Consider the following 20,250-nt stretch of genomic DNA (forward strand, 5'->3'; position numbering starts at 1 on the left):
GAATGGTGTCCCATCCTTGATAGGTCTTCTCTTGTAAATCTGAGTTCTGGTTAATTTGAAGTGATAGCCTTAACAGAGGAAACCCAGGTATGAGGGACCCACCAGCCCACCCCTATTTTTCCTTTGTGATGGCCAGAATATCACCATAGTATGCGGCTACTTTCCTTCCTGTGAGAGCCCCACCCTCAGCATAACTGGCACTCTTGGCTAGTATTTAGCCTGTATTTCCTTCATTCCTATTTTTTTTTAAGCACTGTGGCTTGTACATTCCTAATTCTTAATATTGTCTCCTAAACATGCAGACAAGCACACGTCTTAAAGGCTAAGGAGATTGTAGGTAGCAGAAGCCTTTAAAAAGTAGCACCTTGCTCCTCCACTGGATGGTTTGAGCTGCAGGGACAGCTGCTCTTTGGTCTTCAGCTGACCTCAGAAACTAGAAATACTTATTTCAGGCTCTGTCCCATTGGCCACTGTGGTCAGGGGTGGAAAGCACCTGTCAGGTGTTGCCTTGAGATTGACTGGGCTAACAGACTTTTCCACAAGCTTTGTGGTTGAAAAGTAGCCCCCTCCTAACCCTACCTTCCTTGGCGTCCGAATTACAGCAGATGTCGAGTGCCCCCTGGGTGCGAAGCTCGGTATTAAGCAAATAAGGGTGGTTGCTCTCCTAGGCGCTATCACCCCAACCCCACTTTTTTTGGTTCGAGACAGGGTCTTGCTCTGTCACCCAGGATGGGGTGCAGTGGCACGCTCATGGTGACTCACTGCAGCCTCGATCTCTAGTGATCCTCCCACCTCAGCCTCGAGTAGCTGGGACCACAGGAGCGCACCACCACGCCTAATTTTTTGTCCTTTATTTGCAGAGATGGGGTTTCATGTTTCCTGGGCTGATCTCGAATTCCCGGGCTCAAGCGATCCACCCGCCTCGGCCCCTCAAAGTGAAGGGATTACAGGCGTGACATGCCACCGCGCCTGACCAAGGCGTTTAATTAGCTTTCTGTTAAGTTTTCACAACCACTTTCCTACCACTACCTACTGTTCCTGTTTTACAAATGACAAAACCAACCGACGAAAGGGCACTGGACCATGGGATTAGGGCACGTCCCTGTGGGATAACGTTGAGATGGTCGCTTGCCCAGAGTGGCAGCTGATGCCTGAAGCGTCATCCAATCCCAACGCTCGACCTAACTCAAGGTCGCCAGTGCTCAGCTGCGGCTGGAAATGGGTCTCGAAACTTGAAGGCCTTCTCTGCTACAGCCTTCGTTCCCGGGTACATAAAGGGGATGTTTCTGAGCCGTAGTACGCCGGGGCCTTCGCAGAGGCCCATGGCGTGAGCTCCGGCCCAGACGCGCAAGTTCCGCCCTGAGATGAACTATGGCGTTCGGTAGGGGTCGCCTTGTTCTCCTGAAGGCTTCCTCTTCAGCCAATCACTGCTCGAGGCCCGCCCCCATCGCCGGAAGGAGCAGTCGCCCCGAGCAACTACAACATCCGGCTTTCTGAGTTGGGTGGCGGGAAAGGCGATGAGTAAAGGCCGGGCAGAAGCTGCGGCGGGAGGTAACGGCAGCGTGGGCGCAGGGAAGACCCGGGAGGGCAGTGGGTGAGGAGGTCGGTTGAGTGGCCCCCTCCCCTGCCCCTCTCTCCGTAGCCGCCGGGATCCTCCTGAGGTACCTGCAGGAGCAGAACCGGCCCTACAGCGCCCAGGATGTGTTCGGGAACCTGCAGCGGGAACACGGACTGGGCAAGGCGGTGAGGACCCTCTCCCGGGATTCCCTCTCCGTCGGACTCCCTGGAATCAGGCTGGGGTCGTGCCCTCTGGAGCCTTGGGCGCTTTCCCCTTCACTGGCTGAATTTCCCCAGACTCGGGCCAAGACTCCGGCCCAGACTCCTGATTGCCCCTCCCCTCTCCTCTGCCAGGTGGTGGTGAAGACGCTGGAGCAGCTGGCGCAACAAGGCAAGATCAAAGAGAAGATGTACGGCAAGCAGAAGATCTATTTTGCGGATCAGGTGAGGAGAACTTGCGCCGATTATCACCCATAAGAGCCCGACGAGTTAATCTACTTCTAGTGTCAGCTCTTTTGGTGAGAGGCCCCCCTGTGGAAAACTCACCTGTCTTACTAAAACTCACTAAAAGGGCCTCGGATATCCTTAAATCAAGGTGTGTACTCATTAGGATCCAAACTCCACGAGGTTTCCAGATTTACGATATGATAAATGACAGAAGATCGTGTATTGCTACTACCAAGATCCATTTCCGCCCCAAGCTTATTATCATCTAGATTAACACCCTCTGCCAAATTGCCAAATGAGGTTCCTCCTGCCTCCATTCGCTTCTCTAAACACACACATCAAATTTATGTTCTCCAGCCCAGACCTCCAGCTGGAATTTGTCAGGCATTAATATCAGTCAAAATTGCCACAGTAGAATGCCTCCTCTTCCCAGCACCCGAGACTGGCTTCTTTCTAACATTCTTCTCTCCTAATGGAATCACTCTTCACCCAAACCAGAAACTTGGGAGCAATTCTTTACTTCTTTTACTCACGTCTAGTCAGCCATCAAGTCCGGCTGATTTTTCAGTGTGTGTGGTTTTGTTTTTTGTTTTTTTGAGATAGAGTCTCGCTCTGTCGCCAGGCTGGAGTACAGTGGCACAGTCTGGGCTCACTGCAACCTCCTCCTCCCAGTTTCAAGTGATTCTCCTGCCTCAGCTGCCCGAGTAGCTGGAATACAGATAGATGAGAGACGATCCTGTATTGTTGCTACTAAGATCCATTTCCGCACCCCAAAGCTTATTCCTTATCTAGATTAGCAACACCCTCTGCCACATTGCCAATGATGTTCCTCCACCACTATGCCCAGCTAATTTTTGTATTTTTAGTAGGGACGGGGTTTCACCATGTTGGTCAGGCTGGTCTTGAACACCTGACCTTGTGATCCACCTGCCTTGGCCTCGCCAGGATTACAGGTGTGACTTTTTATAGAGGTGGGTCTTGCTATGTTGCACAGGTTGGTCTTGGAACTCCTGGGCTCAGATGATCCTCCCAAAATGCTGAGATGACAGGTGTGAGCCACAGAGCCTGGCTAATTTTTCCATTCTTGAATCTACTCTCTTTTCCATCTGTCATGGCTGCTCCAGTTCACACCCTCTTCATCTATTGCAATATCCTCCTAACAGATCTTGTCTCTTCAAACATAACTTCAACACTGCAGTCAGAATGATATGTCTAAATAGATCTGGTCATGCACCTTCCCTATTTAAAACTCTTCAACAGCTCTCCAGTGCTGCATAGAACATGTAAAAGGCATGGGAAGGTGCCCTAGCCAGCCTCTGGCCTCACCAGTCATTTTTCTATCCATCAACACTAGGTAATTCTGATGTGTTTTACTGCTCTGTCCTGTGGATGTTGTCTTCCCTGTACCTGCTTCTCTGCCTGACCAACTCTTACTTTCCTTTAGGATTTTACTTAGGCATCACCTTCTCCAGAAATCTTCCTTGAATGCTCTGAGTGAACTGTTTCTTTTTCAGGCCCTTGCCTCTTTTGAGGCATGCTGCATTACAATTATTTTTACTTGTCTCCTTTATTCAACTGAAGTTCCTCTAGGGCAAACACCATTTCTCAATTCATTTTTATCTGAGCAACACCTCCACATTTTCTAACATCCAGTAGATCTAAACACTTGTTAAACTGAACCAAACCACTTTCAAGGCTAACTTTCCTAAAAGACTTCATTGTGTTACTTATCTAAAGAAACTTCTCTAAAGGAGGATTTGGCAAACTTTTTCTGTAGATGGCCAGACAGTATTTTTAGGATTTGTGAGCCATATGGTCCTTTATCATGGCTGGCTATACAACTGCCACTGTAGAGCAGAAGCAGCTGTAGACTACATAAATGAATGGGTGGAGATGTTTCAATAAAATTTTGTTTTCAAAAACATGCATCTGGCTGGGCGCGGTGGCTCACGCCTGTAATCCCAGCACTTTGGGAGGCTGAGATGGGTGGATCACGAGGTCAGGAGTTCAATCAAGACGAGCCTGGCCAACACGGTGAAACCCCATCTCTTAAAAAAAAAATGCATCTGGCAGGATTTGGCTTGCTGGCTGTAGTTAGCTGGCCTCTGCTCTGTAGGTTCACCTTGTCCAGGTGTAGAGTCCAGACTGCACTAGCTGGCATACTTTTTCAACCTGCTTCCCATCACTAACTGATGATACCCTCCCAACCCCCCCCCCACCCCATACTGATCCCCAATGCAGTTCTCTTTTCTAGCAGTGGCCCCTCATAAGAGGAGCTCCTCAGACTTACTGGAATCCCTTATCTAAATGGATCCCAAGGCCCAGCACAGTGGCTGACACACAGAGTATAATCCCAGCACTTTGGGAGGCTGAGGTAGATGGATGGATTGAGCCCAGGAGTTTGAGACCAGCCTGGGCAACATGGTGAAACCCCGTCTCTACTAAAAATACAAAATTTAGCTGTGCTTGGTGGCGCATGCCTGTAATCCCAGCTGCTCAGGAGGGTGAGGCATGAGAATCACTCGAAGCCGGGAGGTGGAGGTTGCAGTGAGCAGAGATCGCAGCACTGCACTTTGGCCGGGGTGAGAGCGGGAGAAAAAAAAGAGGGAAGGGAGGGAGGGAGATGGAAGGAAGGAAGGAGGGAAGGAAATTCAGGAAGGAGAAAAGAAAAATCCATCCATCATGTCTCTTCACCTATCCAGTTTCTGCCTATTGTGGAAACCTATAATCTAGGTTTCCCCACCTTGAGAACAATGTTACTTAACTCCTTCAGCCCAGGTAGTGGTTTTCTCACTAAATGGGAAGACTTCTGTCCTATTCAGTAGCCTGTCAACCTGGTAGCTGCTTAAGGACAGGCATTCAATTTCAACCTTTCTTTTCTACCTTTCTAGTGGGATCGCTCCTCAACTAAAAATGATTTCTCAGAATCACCCTCCCCCTATTTCTGCAGACCCTCTGGAGAGCCTAGGGCGTGGCTGGTTCTCAAGTGTATCTAAATGCTGCCTTCCCAGGTGTGTGTGCCCATCTCTGTGGCTTAGAACAGTTTGCTTGTATTTTCCCTCTTGTCTGGCAGGACCAGTTTGACATGGTGAGTGATGCAGACCTTCAAGGCCTAGATGCCAAAATCGTGGCCCTCACTGCTAAGGTGCAGAGCTTGCAGCAGAACTGCCGCTACATGGAGGCTGGTAGGACTGGGTAGCCCCTCAAAAGTGCCCATAGGCTCAGGTTCATTCTAGAGGTCAGCAATTACTAAATGAATGGGTCACTGACTGCAGCATCTTGTTGCAGCTAAGACCCTTTGCTGGGCTCCCTTAGGTGTTAAAAGAAATGTAGGATAATAGCTTCTGTGTACCAATGAATGGACAGGATACACATTTGCTGTCCCTGCCATGCTTATCAGTACACTGTCCTCACATTTCCCTTTCTTCCTGCTTTAACTGACTACACTTAAGTGTTCAGCCTCACACCCATGCTACTACTAATAGATGGAGGAGGAAAGAAAATTAGAAGACTAAACTGATAATCCCATAAGGCTTAGTTCCCTGAGCATTTCCATAATGTGAGACTATTCTGGATAGATCCAGAGCAAGGTGGAAGCCTGTCTCCCACCTCAGGGAGCACCCACTGGGAAAGACAAACTTCTTCCTCAGGGGTAGCAAGTGACCCCAGGGGGATGTGGTTTCAGAGCTCAAGGAATTATCTAGTGCCTTGACCACACCGGAGATGCAGAAAGAAATCCAGGAGTTAAAGAAGGAATGCGCTGGCTACAGAGAGAGACTGAAGAACATTAAAGCAGATACTAATCATGTGACTCCAAAAGAGAAAGAGCAGGTGAGCTGGAAGGCTGCAGGGCCACTGTGCAGGTCCAGAGTGAGCATGAGGGCTGCTGTGGTTCTGAGTTAGAGGAACTTGCTTTCTCCTTCTAGGTATACAGAGAGAGGCAGAAGTACTGTAAGGAGTGGAGGAAGAGGAAGAGGATGGTAAGTGTATGGGAGCTCTGAGACAGGCCCTAGAAGTGCTTTTGAAAATGGCAGGTACTGGCCGGGCGCGGTGGCTCACGCCTATAATCCCAGCACTTTGGGAGGCCGAGGCGGGTGGATCACGAGGTCAAGAGATCGAGACCATCCTGGTCAACATGGTGAAACCCCGTCTCTACTAAAACTACAAAAAATTAGCTGGGCATGGTGGCGCGTGCCTGTAATCCCAGCTACTCAGGAGGCTGAGGCAGAAGAATTGCCTGAACCCAGGAGGCGGAGGTTGCGGTGAGCCGAGACCGTGCCATTGCACTCCAGCCTGGGTAACAAGAGCGAAACTCCAACTCAAAAAAAAAAAAGAAAGAAAATGGCAGGTACCAGATCAACTGCTAAACAATATCATAAACTGTCTGACAGCCAGTGTCCAATGCTGCCCATCTTAAAAGGCATGGTTTTCTCGTCAGGCTACAGAGCTGTCTGATGCAATCCTTGAAGGATACCCCAAGAGCAAGAAGCAGTTCTTTGTAAGTGGTACTCTCTCCCTTCTTTCCTTCCCTGGGGTCTTCTCCTGGTGACAGCTCACTGACTTGTCTCCCTGTCCCACAGGAGGAAGTTGGGATAGAGACAGATGAAGACTGCAACGTCACACTCCCAGACCCCTGAGGGACCCGTGGTGGGGACTGCAGGATGTCGAAGAGTGAGATGTCCTGGACTGGCTGCCTTGTTTCGGTTGGCTTTTGTTTTTGTTGTTCCTGCTGCTTTTCACCTTTGAGCAAAGCAGTCAGGAGATGGGCATAAACCAGAGCAGTGGGTGGAGGATGAGGGCTGATGGCTGGGGGTGGACCCAGCCCATTTCATTGTTTACATTGCAGTAGCTTGAGCTTAACACTTACACATGGAACAATGCTGAAAGAAAGCATTTGGCAATATTTATTGTAATTTAATTTGATATAAAAATATTTAATTTCCTCTGGGTAGTCAAACCTGCCAGATATCAAACCTGAGGAAGGCAGAAGTGAACCTGGAGGACTAGGGTAGAGCGAGGTTGCTATAAACCAGAATTTGGAGGGCCCAAGGCCTCACTTCACTCAGGACTCTGGTGGACTTGTGTACCCCAGGAGACCTTTCACGTAACTTCTGTACCCTTTAACTCCACCCCTAAGTCCTGGGAGAAATGCAGGCAACACTGAGACATGGGAGGGGCATAGATATGCTTGACAGAAAGGCTGGGTGGTGGTTTTGAGCCCCAGTTAATATTTCAAAATTGTAACTATATAGCAAAACTGCATTGGTTTTAGAAAAATAAATTTCAAATATTTTTATATGTGTTACACCTGCCTCTGTCATGCAGCACCACAGCCTGTGGGAACCAGAAGGGCCTCCCTTACCACCCAGGGCAGAGGAGGAAGGTGATAGAATATGGAGCCTAGGGGAGGAACCTGGTGGCCCTGCCCTGAGATGGCCAGAAAGCCCTTAGCCTTACCTGGGAGTGACCAGGCAGCCCCAGTGTAGGCACAAGGTGGCCTTTCACCCCCACAGCTGTGGGATATTTCTTCTTCCTCTTTTTCTCCCATCCAGCTACTGCCAAAATGCCCAAACTTGAGCCAAATGTTGCCCAAGAGACCAAAACAGAGGCAAACAGTTTCCAAATCTATGTAGATCATGGGCAGAAATCTGAGGCTTGAAAAAAGGGCTGAGAGGGCAGGAGCTCTTTGGGGTGTCCAGAGCAGATGCCCACCAAGGACTTCCATGGGCAGGAGTGGGGGATGGGGGGGAAGGCTAGGTAGGTTTGAGTTTTATCGTCAATATAATAAATTAATTAGAAACTTTCACAAAACAAACACCCCAGCTCCGCTGAAGATAAAAAGGGGATGGGAAAACCAAACACCAAGTAGAAACCAGCTGACCAGTGTGAGGTGTTGTAGTCCAATCTCATGGGCCCAGCAGTTCAGTGGCCAAGTAGAGATTCATAGGCCTCTTGGCTGTTCTGCAGGTTTCCAAGAACTGGTCAGTAAAGCTGGTTTTTCAATTGGTGCAGGACGCCAATCACGATCTCCCGCAGGGTCTGGTGAAGGCAGCAGAGGAAGAAATATACAATGCTCATGTCAGGGCACAGAGTAGTTTTAAGGATGCCTGCCTAGATCAGCCATGTACTTTAGAATAAAGTGTGTTAAAAATAGCCCCCCCGGGGGCTGGGCGCAGTGGCTCATGCCTGTAATCCCAGCACTTTGGGAGGCCAAGGCAGGTGAATTACCTGAGGTCGGGCGTTCGAGACCAGCCTGACCAACATGGAAAAACCCTGTCTCTACTAAAAATACAAAATTAGCCAGGCATGATGACACATGACCACAATTCCAGCTACCTGGGAGGCTGAGGCAGGAGATTCGCTTGAAGACAGGAGGTGGAGATTGCAGAGAGCCGAGATCTCACCCCTGCACACCAGCCCTGGCAACAGAGTGAGATTGTCTCAAAAAAAAAAAAAGCATGTCCCCCCCCAGGGGCCAGGTGCAGTGGCTTAAGCCTGTAATCCCAGCACTTTAGGAGGCCAAGGCTGGCAGATCACCTGAGGTTTAAGACAGCCTGGCCAAGACGGTAAAACCCCGTCTCTGCTAAAAATACAAAATTAGCTAGGTGTGGTGGCGCATACTTGTAGTCCCAGCTACTCAGGAGGCTGAGGTACAAGAATCGCCTGAAACTAGGAGGCAGAGGTTGCAGTAAGCTGAGATGACACCACTGCATTCCAGCCTAGGTGACAGAGTGACTGTCTAAAAACAAAACAAAACAGAATTCCCCCAAGAAGTACTGATGTCTGCAGTTTACTTTGAGGTGCTCCTGAAATAGGATGGAGAGATGGAAATACAGACTGGACATGGTGGCTTACACCTGTAATCCCAACACTTTGAGAGGCCAAGGTGGGTGGATCTCCTGAGGTCTTGAGTTTGAGACCAGCCTGGCCAGCATGGTGGCCACCCTGTCTCTACTAAAAACATAAAAATTAGTCACGTGGTGGCAGGCACCTGTAATTCTAGCTACTTGGGAAGCTGAGGCGGGAGAATTGCTTGAACCCGGGAGGTGGAGGTTGCAGTGAGCCAAGATCGCACCATTGCACTCCAGCCTGGGCAACAGAGCAAAACTGTCTCAAAAAAAAAAAAAAAAAAACGATGGAAATACAGTAAAATGTTTTCAGTAAAATTTAGGTAGGGGGTATACAAGTGGTTACTGTAAAGTCCTCTCAACATCACAATAAATTTAACATGTTTCACCATAAAAAATGTTGGGAAAGGAACAAGAAAGAATCTCAGACACAAGTTTAAAGTCTCAGAAAAAGCAACCAGACTTCAATTAGAAAACTTAGTGCAATCCCATTAGCATATTTCCCCATTTTAAATAAATAATAAAAAGCTCTTGGGCAATGACTTTAGTGGGCCTGGAGGTAGGGTCCCAGAATTTGCATGTTTCCAATTCTGCAGCTGTCTGGGGCTTCCATACAGGGCAGCCACAACATAGGCTAGACAAAAGCCAATAGCTGGACTTGCCAAATGAAACCATAACATGAAGATGTAGGTTAGCAAAGAAAAGGGAAAATACAAGTCCTGAACGCTGTAGAAATACTCTGGAGAAATCTAGGAGCAGCTGCTTTTCTCAACACTGATGGCTTGGGCCACCTTGCCTGACAGTAGAGAAAACCGCAGGTCCATTGCCCCATACCTGAGGCTTACAGTGCTCCTCAATCCAGCTGAAGACACAGGCCGACAGCTCCTGGAAGCTGGTCACTGAGATGGAGGCATTGAAGGACTGGAACAGGGAGTCCATGATGCCTTGAAACACGTTGAACTTGACCTGGTCAGAGACCTGGTCCTCCCCTTCATGGGGGTTGTCCTGGTGTGCCTTCACAATCTGCTCATAGTTCCTGAAAGCATGCAGGCCAGGGCTGGGGTGCTGCAGTGGCTCCGCCCACCCAAGAATGATGGGGCTATCCTGTGTACTCCCAGGAGTGGCATCCCCAGAGATGAACTGGGTGGGGTTCAATAGCAGGGAGATAACTGTTTCCAGGCCAGGAATGGTGACCCTCTCTCCAACCTTCCCTTCATTAATCCAACAGGCACTTCCTGAGTGTCTGCCATGCATAAGGACAGTTGGGAATACAGTCCTTCTACTTGCTAGCTCAGGAACTAAGGGTAGCATCTGTACTGTAGTAACCGATGTAGCCTTTGAACAAGGGAAGATGTGCAATGAAGTTGCCTCAGAAGCTCTGGTTCCTCCCATTCAGTGCCCCTCTTACACTTTCATGATCTTTAGGGCCGTGACATCCTTGCGTAATGTGGACACCTCCTCCTCCTGCTTTTTCTTCTCCTTGTGCAAAAACTGAATGTAGTCAATGGCTAAGGTAGGGGCAGGAAAAGAGGGTAGACACAGAAGTAATCTCAACCAGGAAGACAAGGCTGACTTTGTTCCCCTTCCCCCAGACCCCAACTCTCCCATGGCAACCACCACACCAGGGCCAGGCCATGGGTGGGTAGGAGGCACTGGCCTCTTCACAGCCCCTCTTGGCTCCAACCCCTCCAGGGCTTTCCCTTGCCATACTCTTTTGCAGAACGATGGCTTTGCTGAGCTTTTGGGAGCCAATGGAGAAGTCCTGCTGCTGGCAAGTGGGGACGATGGTCTGAAGGTCATCATAGCCTCTCTGTGGGGACAGCAGGGGAAATGGATTCCTTAACCCTGAGAGATTAAGGCAAACTGGCACAAAGTTCTTCCATGACACCAAGTTCTATGCTCACAAACTCAACCGGAGTCTCTGTGCCTGGGACTAAATTAGCTGCCCCCAAGGGTGCCTGGGACTGTCTGAGGGGGTCAGGGCACAGGGAAGCTGAACTGTGCAGGGCCCTCCTACACTGGCTGAGGCGTAGGCCTCCCCTGGTCACCTTGATGGCGTCCCTCCTCTTCTGCTCAGCCTGAGTGTGTGCGCGCCGCCGCCGGTCTTTGTAGGACTCCTTGTAGGCCTCCTGGTGGTAATCACTGTCCTCGTCATCTATGCTCAGAGGTGGGGGTAGGGAGAGGTCATCTTGGGGCCCAGTGGGCACCAGCTAGCCCACCTTTCCCCAGCTGGGAAGAACCTGGTGCCAGAGATGGCAGATGGAGAGAAGAACCGAATATTCTAGATGAGGTGAAAGATGGTGAGATCCTGTGTCTGATCCTTTGGCTCCACCACCCCCATGTGGATGGCTGGCGCTTCCCTGTCTAGGAAAGGTACTGCAATTATGGCATATCTGAGCCCCCCCAGGTGAGGGGGATATTGCTGCCTACCTGTGTTGGGGACAGAAGAGGCGCTGGTGGAACCAATGCTATTAGCTCTGGACACTACACTCCCCTTGCGGGTGCTTTCTACAAAAAGCCCTGAAAAAGAGAGGCCCAATCACTAAGGGGTGGGGTGGGCAACATTGCCAGAACCTCAGACACCTGTGGGACACAATGGCTTTCTTAAATGCTGACCTCTTCCCTTCAACCCAAAGCCAACCATACTGGGCCCCCCACTTTCTGCCAGACCACGCTGCAATGCTCTGTTCCCTGGTGTCTACACTGCCCCTGGCTCACAAACGGGCATCTATCTGGACGTGATGAGGCTGTGAATGATCAGCTACCACCAGTTCCACCACTTCCCTGTTCCACAGCAGAGGGAACTAGATGTCACCCTTAGTTGTTTTCTGTCCCTGTCCTTCAGCTCCTGCTGTCTCAAGCCAGGAACTCTGCTCAGGGACAGTGGACTGTGCTCAGGCGTGGCTGACAATGTCACAAGAATCGAGAAAGCCGGGGCGGGAGTGACCCTCTAGAGCTTAAGATGGGGTAGCTACTCACCGGGGTCCAGGCTGTTGTCGCTGTAGGCATATTCCACCTGCGGCACAGAGCACGGGAGAAGCCCGTCAGACCTCCGCCCCCGGGGGAAGGTGCCCTTTCCTTGCAGGCACGCAAAGCGCGCCCTCCATCCGGGGAAGGCGCCTCTGTCACCCCGCGCGCGCGCGCGCGCGCACACACACACACACACGGCCCGGGGTGCCCGGGCAGCTTAATGATTCCCCCGAGACAGGCACGGGCTAGGCCGTGCAAGCGCCGCCCCTCTGTACGATCCCTTCCGCCCCGACTTCACCCCAGCACCCCGTTCTCCCGACTCGCGCGCACACGCCTCGTTTGTCTCCCCACCTTGGCACACGCAGGGTGAGAGTTGACTTCTCTGCAGCCCCGGGGCAGGGAGAGCATAGGGGACTTGGGGACAGGAGGGAAGGCCCTCGTCTTCCGGCCCCCCTACGTGCACGAGCCCGAACCACCCTACCCTCGCCGGGGTGCGCGCCCAAGGGGCTTGCCTTGACCCAGGGGTCCTCCGGAGAGGCGCCCGACTCCGTCATCTTGGACCCACCAGACCGGAAATGAGCCAGCTGGCCGGCCCCCGGCGGCGAGGAAGCGGGAGGTGCGCCCACGTGACCCGCGCTCACCAATCCGCGATCGAGAGGCGGGGCAGGGCAAGAGCACCGCGCATGCGTGGTCCAAATACCTTACTCCCCGGCTCCAGCCGTCAAAGCCGAGCGCTTGGACTGGAGCCGGCCGCCTTCGGGACTGCTCCCCGACGTGCCTGCCCTTCCTGGGTTAGGCACTGGACTGGCGGCGACACGAGGCGCGTTCTGTAAGATGGAGTCCCCCCATTTGGCTTGTCTGCACACCACCGTAGATTGCACCAGATCCAGCTGCGCACTGTCAGGCCCCACGTTACCTGCGGGCGACCTCCCCGCGCCCCGGACCTGCAGTGCTGGCCCATGTGTCAGGAGTCGGGCAGAGAGCCCCCCCCGCCCCCAGCCACATCGTCCGACCCCACTGGCTGCAATCTCTGTGAGGGCAGAGGCCCCGCCTGGCGCGTCGAATGCTTGTCTTCCAACACCCAGCCCAGTGTCTGGCAGGACCCGTGTGGAATGAACCCCTGCAAAGAGCCCGCTAACTAGGTTATGCGGCCTCTCAGATTAAAAACAAAAAAACAGCAGTACCTAGAAGTCTACAACTTACTCAAAAGCACACACCTGGTCAGTGGGAGGGCCAAGGCTCGCCTCTGGCTCACTTCAAAGGCCATCCTCTTAACCACCGCACTCCTAGGCCTGCGCCCTGCATTTGTGGCTTAGGGATCCCAAAGATACTTACAGGCAATGGAGCAGGAAGCAGATACCATACAGGCAACACCTGGGAACATACACTTTATTTCTGTTACAGGTTCCAGTACTTGCCCCAACCCTAGTCAGCTGTGGGTATCACAGACACCCATAGTTAAGAGTGGGGAGGGGCCTGCTTCCCCCACAAACCACATCCTCAGTGTTGGCCAGATACCAGCGTGCTGGGTAGGCCTCCTGTGTCCACCAGGCTTGACCATGTCCCGCACAGCGTAGCTTTGACCTCTGGGCCTGAACCAGGGTGAGCATCAAGGCCCCCATTTCTCCTCACTGCCCAGTTGCTTGTCAGCTCCAGGGGCCAGTCTGGCCCCACTGAGAACCCCTTTTCAGTTGAGGGCTTGATGAGTCTTGGGAAGGCGCTTCTGCAGAAGGGCCCAGGCTTTCTCCACCTTCAGACAGGCCAGGATGTTGGAAGGAAGAGAGGGTGGGGTCAGGCAGCACCCACTAGAGACTCCTTCCCCATAGCCCAGCCTTGCCCTGGGCACCAACCTGGCGCTGGGTGATATGCGGCTCCCACAAGGTGCTGAGCACCACGTGGCTCTGTTCCACAAGCTGCTGCCCGTTCATCTGGCTCTGCAGCCGGCTTTGAGCCGCGGCATCACTCAGGCCATCCCTCTCCACAATGCGTCTTACAGCCTGGGTATAGACGAGGCATTTGTCAGGAAGAATTCCAGCTCAGCAGGATAGAGTCTGCAGTAGGGATGGCGTGGGGGATGCAGCCAAGATACCTCAGTCTCAGGGATGACAACAGTCCACACCTCATGGACCAGGTTCTGCCAGCCGGCTTCAAGCAGCACAGCAGCATCAATCACGCACACATGCTTTCCTGTGGGGAGACCCCAGTCACCGCCAACAGTGCTGATGCTCTCCCAGCCGGAGCGCCCACAAAACATAGTCCCAGGGAGAGCAGACGGTCCCACCTGGGGCAGGGAAGCTGCCGGGGGGGGAAGAATCAGCTTAACTGTCCCCTTGGCTGTTCCCATCCTCCCTCCCACTCACCCTCAGTCACAGCCCGATCCATCTCCTCTCGGGCCAGCTTTGCGATAATTGGCCACATAATGTCCGTGAGGATCTTCAGCTGCTTCTGGGGAGGAGAACAGAGGTTGTGGGCAGAGGTTAGCTTCTCTAGAAGGAGCCAGCCCAAGCAACGTGGTGTTGGGAACAGGTGAGTGGAATCGGCATTGTGGGCCAAACCACAGAGGTCCACAGGACTCTGACTCCTGGGTTTAGTCGCGGCTTAGGAGCCCTTAGGCAGCTGTCATTTACCTTGTTCCCAAACACCCGGCTGCCTAGGACCTTCCTGTTGATGATGCCATCTTTATGGAGAATATCTGTACAAAGGAGCGAGAGGGCTGAACACAGAGGCCTGGCCAGCTCCTCACTCCAGGCCATGTCCAGCTTCCCCCAGTTATTACCTGTTCCAAAGGCCTCCACCACGGGCTGGTAGGCAGGGCCACCTGGGGCATAGGCCTGATGACCCAGGTGGTCACTGTTGATGATAAACGCCCCCAGGCCTTTCAGCTGCTGAGCTATTGAGCTTTTCCCAGAGCCACTGATGCCAGTCAGTCCAATCACATAGAGACTCGGGGGGAGCTCTGGCCTCTCCTGGGGTAGGTTAAAGTGAACCCACAGTTACTGGGGCCCTCAGCCTCATGCCTGGGGCTGAGCCCCTAAGCTTCTACCCTCCAGCATTTCCAGCACATCCAAGCAGGAGGGATGGAGGGCAGGCGGGAAGGAGGGAGAGGAGCTTACATATGGAGGCCGAAGCAGGTTTCCCAGCATTCGCTGACGGAAGCTGGAGGAGCTGACTTTGTCCTCTTCATTCTCCATATGTCTTAGGTCCTTCAGCAGCTGGATCTGGTACAAGGCAAGCTCCTCCAGGTCCTGGGGTAAAGAGGAAAGGGCGAAAAGAGGGAAGGAGGAAGTGAGAGAAAGACCCTGACACCCAACCTGCCCCCTTATCCTCCCCTTCCTACCCAGGCTCCTCCTCCAACCTAGCGGGCAAGCTGAGAACCAGTTCCTCCTTGCTTCTTCCCACCATCCTGAGCCCCCACTTCTCTCCTCTAGCCCCAACAGCCCCCCAAAATGTCCTTCCCTGTCCCCCATCCACTCCTTCTGCCAGTCTCCCTCAGGGGTTACATTCTCCAGGCGGAAGCGGTTGACGGCCATCCCCCCACGATATGTCTCCTCGCTGACCACCAGGAACTCCAGGGAGGGGTCAGAGCCAGCGGGCCCATAGGGGTCCAGCAGGGGGATGACATCGAAAGTCAAGGAGGGCTTGACATCCACCAGGAACTCACTCAGATGTTCCACGCGTTCTGTGTAAGGTTGGAGCAGCTCAGGGAGCAACTTGCCTGGGGAAGGAGCCCAGAAGAACAGTGAATCTTTTTACTGGGGAGGAAGAGTATGGGCCAGTTTGGGGAAAGTGTCCCTAAGTATAGCATCTCCAGAGGGGGGTGGCAGAAAGGGTTCAGCTGGGAAGGCCTGTGGTGATGGTGAGGGGCGCATGAAGGAGAAGAAAACAGGCAAGCCCAATAGCCAATCCAAGAGCTGGCATGTGTCCAGAGAAGGAGCAGCGCCAGTGGGCATCAGAGGCAGATGGAGAATTCCAAGACCCATGCCATGCTTGAGTTCTCTCCTCCTGTCTGTGGCACTGCTACCTGCAGCTCACTCAATTCATTCCCAGTGTCTCATTAGGGTGCCTCACCTGGAGAACTCGCTAAGTGCAGATCCCTTTGCTTCACATTTGGGGAATTCTGATTGAGTGGTGATTGGACCACATGCTGAGAAAGCCATTCATTTGACAAAATGTCCTTAGCACCAACTGAGTGTCAAGCACTGTGACACCTGGGAAGGGTGGGAAGTAATGGATGGTCCTACCCTTCCGCGATCTTGGCATAAGGGTGGGGGGCGGGGAGATTTGGGGAGCCTCCACTGCCCTAATCCAGGGTCCCTCTCACTCACTCTTCAACAGATCTTTGTCTGCTACTCCCACCACAAGCTGCTCCTGGGCCAGGATGCACGCGACACTGAGCAACACCTTGTGGGCATTGTGCAGGCGGTCAAAGGTGCCACCCACAGCGCCACGGTAGTAGCCACGCACCGGCTGCTTTGGAGACCTGGCCACGGGGGAAGCTGGCCTGATCGTGGAGGGTAAGGGGACATCCAGGGGCTCCACGGGCACTTCTCCTGTCCCATAATCGGGGTATAGCAGCACCGAGGCCAGTCGCGGACAACAGCTGTAACAGCTGGTGGCATAACGCACTAGCTGCTGCTTGACCGGGTTGTACTGGCTTCCATCCAGGGTCTGGAAGTCTGTCAACACGACTTCTGGCGGGTGGGCGAGATTCTGGACTGAGGTGGGCAGGGGAGGGAGAAAGGTGCTCTTGGTCCGGATATTGGTCAGTAGGATTCTGACGTCCAGGTGCCTGTGGACGTCGGCGCCAGCATAGAGATGCGTGATGAAATCGAGAACCTCAAACGTGGCCTGCACGGGGGTGGACTGGGGCTGAGCCGGGCCCTCCAGGCTCATGCCCGGCTGCAGGTGTACATAGAGTGTGTCATTCACCAGCCGGGCCGCCGAGGTCAGGATGGGGGCCAGACGAGGGGCCAGGGTGGCCAGCGGCGTCGTCAGCACCAGGAGGCCAGACCGGAATACGGCCATTCTGCCCAGGCCTGCGGACAGTCAGGGAGACGAGGCGACGGTGATTGAGGGGGCCTGCGGCTGAGGCAGAGGTCTGCAAGGGGCCTTGGACCCTAGAGAAGGGGACCTGGAGCAGGGACGGGGTTTCAATGCTGATCGAGAGGAGCCGGGGGAGGGGACGGGGCCTGGCAGACGGTGCCTCTGGGCTGTGCTCTAAACCTTGGTGTCCTCATTTCTCAGACAGGGCGGTGACTTCGCTGAACTGAGTCGAAATCCTGGGAGGGGGGAACTGGACTGGAAGCCTTGTCACAGGGCTGGGGATCCAAAAATCCTGGACCCTCTTGCTAAGCTGCACCAGGGTACTCATGGAATCGAAGGGGGGAGTCTAAAGGCAGACGCTCAAGCTCACATCGGCCCCCTACTCACTGAAACCTCCGGGCTTTGGTTCCGCTTGCACCACCGCGGAGGATGCCCTGGCTGCAACCCGGAAGCACTAGCTCGGAAACCGCAACTCGGAACTACGGAAACTGAGGAAGGTCAAATGTCTCGACTTCGCTTCAGCGCGGGAATCTCGCGAGATTTCTCGTGGCATGGGATGCGTCCTGGTGATGGGGTGGGGCTGATCTCAAAGGCTATGGGAATGGGTGAAGCCTTGGTCCCAATCGGACCCCGGCCGGGACCGGGCGGAGAAGAGCAAGGCGAGCTTCAAAGCCCATTTCACAGATTCCCTTCTGCCCTACAGAGGAGAGATTAGCTTCAGCCAGGTTACCCGCAAGGCATCGGCAAAGCCAGAACACCTGGGTTTCCTTCATTCCAGGGACGGAGGTGGGAATCACAAGGTTGCGCTGTATTAGCCCTCCTAGTATCCTCTCAGTCCGAGTATCCTCACGTGGGAGGCTACAGACAGATCTGTCCACGTTCCCATTTCACAGATGGAAAAACTGAGGCCCTGTCGGTACCAGGGTCTCCTGGCTGCTGTAGGAGACTCCCGCACCACCCAGATCCGCTGATGTGCTTATTTGCGGGGTCTCTGTGGACAAGAGAAAAAGGCAAGGGCTGGCCGGGCGAGGTGGATCACGCCTGTAATCCCAGCACTTTGGGAGGCCGAGGCGGGCGGATCACCTGAGGTTTAGAGTTCGAGACCAGCCTGACCAACACAGAGAAACCCTCTCTCTACTGAAAATACAAAATTAGCCAGGCGTGGTGGCACATGCCTGTAATCCCAGCTACTTGGGAGGCTGAGGCAGGAGAATTGCGTGAACCTGGGAGGTGGAGGTTGCGATGAGCTGAGATTGCGCCATTGCACTCCAGCCTGGGCAGCAAGAGCAAAACTCCGTCTCAAAAAAAGAAAGGAGAGAGAGAGAGAAAGAACAGAGATGGATACCTAGTGTGGGAGATTACCACTAAGCTAATGAGTGCTGGAAAGGCTGAGTGTGGAGGGTAAGCCAGGTTGCTACCAGAATATATCTCAGGTAAGTTGTCCATGGAGATCAAAAGAGAGAGAAACCAATCTCCAAGATTTCAGTAATGTACTGTGGTTTATTTTCCGGAACAAAAAAAAAAAGGTCACTTTTACAAATAATTTTGTGTTTATCTTTTGAATTCTTGAAGAGGGTCTCCAAAAGCAAATAAGCCCCCGAGCCCACAAAACCTGGGGTTATAATGGAGAAGAGGATATGCTATTTTAGATAAGGTGGTTCAGGAAAACAGCAAAGACCTGGAGGAAGAGATAAAGTCAAGGAGGGAAGAGTTGTAGAGCCACAAAGGTGTTAAGGGAACCAGGCTTCTCACAGGAGACATAAGCTAGATTTAAAGATAGGGTCCGATTTGAAGAAGCAAACAGCAAAGGCTGCCAAGGAATGTCCCAAGACATCTGGACACAGAGTCTGACATGCCACACAGTCACTTTTATTAGGTGAATGTGTATTGTGGTGCCTCCCATGTGCGGGTATGGGGTCTAGGCACAGGGAGAGACCAGTGAACAAAAGTGTTCCTGACCTCCTGGGATATAGATTCCTGTGTGTCTTGGGCTTGCACACAGGAATCATGTGACTGTAAATAAATCTATAATACATGGCCCAACAAGGCGGCTCACGCCTGTAATCCCAGCACTTTGGGAGGCCAAGGCAAGCAGATCACTTGAGGTCAGGAGTTCAATACCATCCTGGCCAACATGGCAAAACCCTGTCTCTACTAAAAATACAAAAAATTAGCTGGGCATGGTGGTGGTACCTGTGAATCCAGCTACTCAGGAGGCTGAGGCAGGAGAATTGCTTGAACCCAGGAGGTTGCAGTGAGCTGAGATCATGCCACTGCCCTAAAAAAAAAAAATAAATAATAAAGGCTGATCTGCTTATGGAGTAGCCGTTCGTTTCTTTACTTCTCTAATAAACTTGCTTTCACTTTCAAAATAAAAAATATATAAAAATAAAAATAAGGCCGGGCGCAGTGGCTCACGCCTGTAATCCTAGCACTTTGGGAGGCCGAGGCGGGTGGATCACGAGGTCAGGAGATCGAGACCATCCTGGCTAACATGGTGAAACCCTGTCTCTACTAAAAATACAAAACAAAAAAATTAGCTGGCATGGTGGCGTGCACCTGTAGTCCCACCTATTGGGGAGCCTGAGGCAGGAGAATCATTTGAACCTGGGAGGCGGAGGTTGCAGTGAGCCGAAATCATGCCATTGCACTCCAGCCTGGGCGACAGAGGGAGACTCTGTCCCAAAAAAGAAAAAAGTAAAAATTAAAAATCCAAATCTATAGTACATCTACTGGTGATAAAGGATATGAAGAAAAGTAAAGCAGACTAAGGGAGCTATAGTGGAGAGGAGGAGATACTATTTTAGATAAGGTGGTTCAGGAAACACCAACTCCTGAAGGAAGAGAGAGAATCAGACAGAGATCAGGGAATGTGACCCAGAGGGGCAGGTGCAGACGCTCCGAGGCAGGAGGGCTGAACTCGGTGATGGAGATGAGATTAGACAGGGGTCAGGGGCCAGATCAAAGGTCTTGGAGACCTTTGGGGAGAACCTTGGTTCTATGGTTTGACTGTCCCTGCCAAAACTCATGTTGAAATAAAAAGAAATTTCATTTCGCATCTGAGTCACGGCACCAAAAACTAAAAAAATTTAAAAAATAAATGTAATTCTACTGTCTTAAGAGTTGGGGCTTTTTTTTCCTTTGCGACTGGGTTTCACTCTGTCACCAGGCTGGAGTGCAGTGGGTTGATCTTGGCTCACGGCAGCCTCAACTGCCTGGACTCAAGCAGTCTTCTTCCTTGGCCTCCTGAGCAGCTGAAACTACAGGTATGTGCCACCACGCCTGGCTAAGGAGTCTCTGTCATCCAGGCTGGAGTGCAGTGGCGTAATCTCGGCTCACTACAACCTCCACCTCCCGGGATCAAGCAATTCTCCTGCCTTAGCCT

General features: G+C 52.5%; 3 protein-coding genes across 7 annotated transcripts; 1 reads left to right on the forward strand and 2 right to left on the reverse strand.

The window, feature by feature from the left end:
- Window positions 1-77: 77 nt before the first annotated feature.
- Window positions 78-7,309, forward strand: PSMC3IP (PSMC3 interacting protein). The gene is made up of 8 exons (XM_012443901.3): window positions 78-1,551; window positions 1,643-1,743; window positions 1,912-2,001; window positions 5,078-5,189; window positions 5,690-5,835; window positions 5,931-5,984; window positions 6,443-6,502; window positions 6,585-7,309. The coding sequence occupies exons 1-8, from the start codon at window positions 1,518-1,520 to the stop codon at window positions 6,639-6,641; spliced, it is 654 nt and encodes a 217-aa protein (XP_012299324.1). The 5' UTR covers window positions 78-1,517; the 3' UTR covers window positions 6,642-7,309.
- On the reverse strand, window positions 6,886-12,414 carry MLX (MAX dimerization protein MLX). Of its 4 annotated transcripts, XM_064369483.1 has the most exons (9): window positions 12,335-12,414; window positions 11,832-11,868; window positions 11,283-11,372; window positions 10,901-11,007; window positions 10,563-10,662; window positions 10,261-10,360; window positions 9,687-9,888; window positions 8,341-8,423; window positions 6,886-8,043 (listed from the first exon to the last, which is right to left on the reverse strand). In XM_064369483.1, exons 1-9 carry the CDS (start codon window positions 12,374-12,376, stop codon window positions 8,025-8,027), a joined length of 780 nt encoding a protein of 259 aa, XP_064225553.1. In that variant the 5' UTR covers window positions 12,377-12,414; the 3' UTR covers window positions 6,886-8,024. The 4 variants fall into 4 exon arrangements, with proteins under 4 accessions (XP_064225553.1, XP_064225554.1, XP_012299322.1 ...); XM_064369484.1 differs by lacking the exon at window positions 11,283-11,372; XM_012443899.2 differs by lacking the exon at window positions 8,341-8,423.
- Window positions 12,415-13,195: 781 nt separating this feature from the next.
- On the reverse strand, window positions 13,196-17,333 carry COASY (Coenzyme A synthase). 2 transcript variants are annotated; one of them, XM_012443897.2, is made up of 10 exons: window positions 17,253-17,333; window positions 16,148-16,858; window positions 15,323-15,537; window positions 14,936-15,067; window positions 14,599-14,788; window positions 14,450-14,514; window positions 14,183-14,267; window positions 13,912-14,009; window positions 13,673-13,819; window positions 13,196-13,572 (listed from the first exon to the last, which is right to left on the reverse strand). In XM_012443897.2, exons 2-10 carry the CDS (start codon window positions 16,845-16,847, stop codon window positions 13,510-13,512), a joined length of 1,695 nt encoding a protein of 564 aa, XP_012299320.2. In that variant the 5' UTR covers window positions 16,848-16,858; window positions 17,253-17,333; the 3' UTR covers window positions 13,196-13,509. The 2 variants fall into 2 exon arrangements, with proteins under 2 accessions (XP_012299320.2, XP_012299321.2); XM_012443898.2 differs by having other exon boundaries at window positions 16,148-16,860; window positions 16,986-17,289.
- Between the last annotated feature and the right edge of the window lie 2,917 nt (window positions 17,334-20,250).

Source organism: Aotus nancymaae, unplaced genomic scaffold (assembly GCF_030222135.1).
Source record: "Aotus nancymaae isolate 86718 unplaced genomic scaffold, 86718_ANA_hifiasm-v0.15.2.pri h1tg000089l, whole genome shotgun sequence".
NCBI lineage: Eukaryota > Metazoa > Chordata > Mammalia > Primates > Aotidae > Aotus > Aotus nancymaae.